Genomic DNA, 5,894 nt, shown 5'->3' with positions numbered 1-5,894 from the left:
TCACCTCCGCTCACTCCCTGAGAGCCGCTGGCCTGGGCCGCGGAAGGAGAGGCCCTAAAGCGACAGGCGCAGAAAATGGCCAAGCCCCGACCCCGCTTCAGGCAGATCTTGCATCTCCCCTGACCCCAACTCATTTTTTCTGTCTTTATTATTATTATTATTATTAACAGCAAACATTAAATCACGTTTTCTCCGAAACTGGCAAAAGAAAAGTTCTCAAGTCCCACACTAGAGTCCACCTCCAGGAACTTTCCTCTTTTCCCAGCCCCCTCCCCCAAATGTGCCTCTCCCCTCCAGGATCAGCGACCCAGAGATAGGGACATGTCATTGTTTCCGAGGACGCGTTGTTTGAGGTCACCTTAAGACCAGATCGGTGTTTCATTGACGATTCTGTTGGTTTTATTTCAGTAAGTTCTATATCAAGAGGATCTGGCAGCTCCTTTCCCCGCCCGGGCGCTATAGGTGTTGTGACCCTTGGGACAGAAGTTCAGAGCGAGGGTGGGGGGAAATACACATCGTGTATGAAAACCGACTGCAGATTCTAGATAATCTTACGTATTCTCACATCCTTGGCACTACAGGAAGCTAGCTTCTTCCCGCAAGGTTTACTCCAGCTCTAAGTTAGAGACAAAGGCCCACTTTTACCTCGAGGTAAAGTTTAGAAGATTTCAGAACAGGAAGAAAATGAAAGTTTGGTTTTGTTTCGTTTCTTGAAAAGAAGTTAATAGTATGTCTTTCTCCTAGGATAAATAGCCATGCGTATTTTTTAAAAATATATAAAATGAATGTGTAAGAAATAACCTCAACTCAAATTATTGTGGTAGAAGAAGGTGGGGGGGTCAGACAGTGGAGAGGGGCACAGGGAAACCCAGCCACAGACTAAAGAGAAAGGTAAAAGAAGCAGTAGAGGAGAGAAACAAGGACGGGGGAAAAAAAGAGGAGCGGAAAAGAGGGCTGAGGAGGGGAGGGGAGGAGAGGAGGGCAGAAGAGAAGGAACGAGAACAAGGGAAAATCCCCCGGGAACACAGAAAGCTAGAGACCCAGGGGACTCCCGCAGAGAGGGCCTCTTGGGCTTCAGCGCAGAGGAAAGTTTCCCTGGCACCCCCTCTCCTCCCCTGCCCTCCGCCTCCTGGGCCCTGCCCTGCGTGCCCCCAGGCCCAGCGCGCCTCCGGGCGAGTCCCCAGGACCGCGGCCCAATGGATCGCTCCGGGCCCGCCCCCTCGCGCGCTGATTGGCCGCCGCCGCGCTGGCCTCGCCTTATTAGCAAGTTCTCTGGGGAGCCGCGGCAGGGCCCGGAGCCGGCGAGTGCTCCCGGGAACTCTGCCTGCGCGGCGGCGGCGACCGGGGGCCAGGCCCAGCACGCCGGAGCTGGCCTGCTGGGGAGGGGCGGGAGGCGCGCGCGGGAGGGTCCGCCCGGCCAGGGCCCCGGGCGCTCGCAGAGGCCGGCCGCGCTCCCAGCCCGCCCGGAGCCCATGCCCGGCGGCTGGCCAGTGCTGCGGCAGAAGGGGGGGCCCGGCTCTGCATGGCCCCGGCTGCTGACATGACTTCTTTGCCACTCGGTGTCAAAGGGGAGGACTCCGCCTTCGGCAAGCCGGCGGGGGGAGGCGCGGGCCAGGCCCCCAGCGCCGCCTCGGCCACGGCAGCCGCCATGGGCGCGGACGAGGAGGGGGCCAAGCCCAAAGTGTCCCCTTCGCTCCTGCCCTTCAGCGTGGAGGCGCTCATGGCCGACCACAGGAAGCCGGGGGCCAAGGAGAGCGCCCTGGCGCCCTCCGAGGGCGTGCAGGCGGCGGGTGGCTCGGCGCAGCCACTGGGCGTCCCGCCGGGGTCGCTGGGAGCCCCGGACGCGCCCTCTTCGCCGCGGCCGCTCGGCCATTTCTCGGTGGGGGGACTCCTCAAGCTGCCAGAAGATGCGCTCGTCAAAGCCGAGAGCCCCGAGAAGCCCGAGAGGACCCCGTGGATGCAGAGCCCCCGCTTCTCCCCGCCGCCGGCCAGTGAGTAGCCAGAACCCAGGCGCAGAGGGAGGGGGCCTGGCGGGGTGTGGGACCCGAGGGCTCCTGGTGGCCTCCGGCGCCTGCGTACCTGCAGCCGGTGCTAGGGAGCCGTGGGCTGCAAGGCCGGGTCTTGCGCCTCCCTCCACTCCCACCCAGGAAGAATGTTCCAGACCTCCTCGCCTTGGCCCGGAGATGCTGCGGGTGGGAGTTAACGGATAGGACACCGATGTCTGGGCACCCTGTCCTCCTGCCCCCACCAAACGACCTCAGGGGTCCATGATCCCTCATCTGATCCCAAACTCTGTTTCATCGGCTTCACCCCAGCGGATGAATGTGTGTGGTGCGGATATGTTCCCTGCACCCGGAGTTTCACTTTCTCGCAGTAGGAGCTGGTGTCCCCCAGCCCCTCTTCCCTTTCAAGTACCTCTTTGCCTAGAGGTTCCGAAGCTCCTACAGAATTCTACCTCCCCATGCCCTTTGAGTTTGAGGCAGATAGTTGGTGCTTTGGGCGGATGGATGATTCAGGGGTGGGGACATTCAGGTTCCAGTGGAGGGGGCGGGGCACCAAGTCAATTAGGGGAAGGCGCCCCCTCTAATCCTATCGGAAGCTCCCAAACGTCTAGGACTGAGCCATTAAAGTGGACTCCAGGTGCCCAAGGCGGTTCGCTCCAAGGCCTCACGGCCCCCTGGCTGCTCTACTCAGAGAACACGCTCGGAGATATTTCAGGAGCACGGGAAATTCCCAAGTTTTCCTCGTTTCCTCCGATTATTTTGCTCGGCATAATAGCAGCCAGATTTCAATGGCGTGATGCTGAGGAATGATTTTTATCTGGGGATTAAACGTCTTTGAAAGGCCAGTCCCTCCCTAAGCCTAATGGCCGGAGAAGGTGGCCCCGCTCTGGGTTGTCGCCGCTGAAGGGAGTGACGTTTCTCTCGGCGCCCGCCCCTCAGGCGGCCCGGCGGAAAGCTAGTTGGGGGCCAAGCGCTTCCCGGACTCCCGGTGGCCTCCAGCGGGGAAGAAGCGGGGTGTTAACACGAGATTTCGTTTGACTCACATCCTGGTGGTCTGAAAGTCCAAAGGATCGTTGTGTTTTCTTTGATTGTTTTGTTTTTTCTGTTTGTTTGTGGTTGTTTTTTAGAGAAGTGTGAAAAAATGCATACTTAGGCAAAACCCGCGTGGTGAAACATCTTTGATTTGAATTCACTTTCTGCCGGGAAAGCTGCTGCACAGGCAAAGTGTCCTTTCCAACGCTTAGGGCCTTGGGCCCCAAGACCCCGAAGTCAAAGCGATCCCGGCTGTGTTGGGATAATTTGTTCCACATTTTATCCGGGGGTAGTCCCCAGCGGACCCCATCCCCGACCTGCACTAGTCCTGCGCTCCGATACTTCTTCACTGTCCACCCTTGAGGTTTATTTTGAAGCCAAAAGAAAAAGACAGCTGGGCATGTTGGTGTCTGCTGACTATGCCACAGGTTGAGGGGAGAGGCGATCTCAACACTCCCACCCCCAACAACATCAACACACACACACACACACACACACACACACACACACACACACACACACACAAACGTTTGAGTGGGGCCAGAGGGCCCTGGCGCCAGGGGTGAACGCGATCCAACAGAGGACTGAGACAATCTAAAGAAAAAGCCCATTAGAATAAAGCAGCCCCTCGTTCTCCGCTCCAGATGACACTTTCTATTTCTAAGAGAGCTGGCCACAGTGCACCCTCCATGATGGTCTGCGCTGCTCCATCTCTGGTCTGCGGGAACTACTCCTAGAATCCCGTAGGAGCGAAGTGTTCCGGGGAAAGTGTAGAATTTGATTTGGATTCTATGCCACAAAATGGCCTAGCCCCACACTGAAGCACTCCGTGGGCACTGATAAATGTTTGGCCAACGCGTAAAACTAAATGTCCCCTTGGGCTGGGCGCAGGGCCTCTTTCTGCATGTTTCGTCAACTGTATTAACATCCACCTTTCCTCTGGGTGGCCCTGGGAGGAGGCCCGCCATGAAGGCCTTCCTAAGCCGCCGGGCAGCACAAAGGTGATTCCACATCTTCCCAGCTGTTTAGGCCTAAGACGTGGACATCGAGCCTTCAACATGGGTATTTTTCTCCTGGAATCTCAGTTTCTTCATTTGCAAAAAGTAGACAGGAACTTCTCCCCTGCGGGGTTGCAATGGGAATTGGAGAAAATATATTTCAAGTGCCTTGCGCGATGCCCGGCACCGAGGCACTTGGCGGCACTCAATATCTGGTATTGTTTGGCTATTATTACTACTTCTTGGGCTGATCATGCTCCAATGCTTCTCTCTTAACCCCTTGCTTTTTTTTCTTTCGACCCTCAGGGCGGCTGAGCCCCCCAGCCTGCACCCTCCGCAAACACAAGACGAACCGTAAGCCGCGGACGCCCTTCACCACCGCGCAGCTGCTGGCGTTGGAGCGCAAGTTCCGCCAGAAGCAGTACCTGTCCATCGCCGAGCGCGCGGAGTTCTCCAGCTCGCTCAGCCTCACTGAGACGCAGGTGAAGATATGGTTCCAGAACCGCCGCGCCAAGGCAAAGAGACTACAAGAGGCAGAGCTGGAGAAGCTGAAGATGGCCGCCAAGCCCATGCTGCCACCGGCTGCCTTCGGCCTCTCCTTCCCTCTCGGCGGCCCCGCAGCTGTAGCGGCCGCGGCGGGTGCCTCGCTCTACGGTGCCTCTGGCCCCTTCCAGCGCGCCGCGCTGCCTGTGGCGCCCGTGGGACTCTACACGGCCCATGTGGGCTACAGCATGTACCACCTGACATAGAGGGTCCCACGGTCGCCCACCTGTGGGCCAGCCGATTCCTCCAGCCCTGGTGCTGTACCCCCGACGTGCTCCCCTGCTCGGCACCGCCAGCCGCCTTCCCTTTAACCCTCACACTGCTCCAGTTTCACCTCTTTGCTCCCTGAGTTCACTCTCCGAAGTCTGATCCCTGCCAAAAAGTGGCTGGAAGAGTCCCTTAGTACTCTTCTAGCATTTAGATCTACACTCTCGAGTTAAAGATGGGGAAACTGAGGGCAGAGAGGTTAAGAGATTTATCTAAGGTCCCCAGCAGAATTGACAGTTGAACAGAGCTAGAGGCCGTGTCTCCTGCATAGCTTTTCCCTGTCCTGACACCAGGCAAGAAAAGCGCAGAGAAATCGGTGTCTAACGATTTTGGAAATGAGAACAATCTCAAAAAAAAAAAAAAAGAGACTAGACAGCCAGGGAGATGAATCCTAGCTTCTTCCATTGGAAAATTTAAGACAAGTTCAACAACAAAACATTTGCTCTGGGGGGCAGGGAAAACACAGATGTGTTGCAAAGGTAGGTTGAAGGGACCACTCTCTTACCAGTACCAGAAACACAATTGTAAAATTAAAAAAAAAAAAAACAAAAACTCTTTCTATTTAACAGTACATTTGTGTGGCTCTCAAACATCCCTTTGGAAGGGATTGTGTGTACTATGTAATATACTGTATATTTGAAATTTTATTATCATTTATATTATAGCTATATTTGTTAAATAAATTAATTTTAAGCTACAAAAATTATCTCTTTACTGATTGAGTCTTTTATTTTAATTTTGATTCTTGCCATCTCTTTATGTGTACAGTTGCTTTTCAGTTTCACGGTAGTTTTACGACAGCAACTTTGAAAGGTGATAACAGGGTATGCAGGGACAGAGGGGGGTGTCTTTTTGAACACACACGACAGATCTGCGTTAGGAAAGTCAAGTGGAGAGTTGAAGTAATTACCTAGGATAATTAGGCTCAATTTTCCAATTCACTTTAAGCTGAAATCGACACTTACTCGGGCAACCTATAACCAACTCTTGCTTTCTTTCTCTCCTTTTAACCTGTCTATGAAAACAAAGCAAATCTCCCAAATGGTTTGAT

The 5,894-nt window shown here is 54.9% G+C and overlaps 1 protein-coding gene across 1 annotated transcript; it reads left to right on the top strand.

Annotated features, from left to right (window-relative positions):
• Nucleotides 1-1,301: 1,301 nt before the first annotated feature.
• Nucleotides 1,302-5,549, top strand: MSX1 (msh homeobox 1). The gene is made up of 2 exons (XM_004038381.5): nt 1,302-1,991; nt 4,340-5,549. The coding sequence occupies exons 1-2, from the start codon at nt 1,523-1,525 to the stop codon at nt 4,780-4,782; spliced, it is 912 nt and encodes a 303-aa protein (XP_004038429.1). The 5' UTR covers nt 1,302-1,522; the 3' UTR covers nt 4,783-5,549.
• The last annotated feature ends 345 nt before the right edge of the window (nt 5,550-5,894 follow it).

Source organism: Gorilla gorilla, chromosome 3, assembly GCF_029281585.2.
Source record: "Gorilla gorilla gorilla isolate KB3781 chromosome 3, NHGRI_mGorGor1-v2.1_pri, whole genome shotgun sequence".
NCBI classification, from domain to species: domain Eukaryota; kingdom Metazoa; phylum Chordata; class Mammalia; order Primates; family Hominidae; genus Gorilla; species Gorilla gorilla.
Note: the sequence above shows the minus strand (reverse complement) of the source record. Positions and strands in the feature narration are given on the sequence as shown.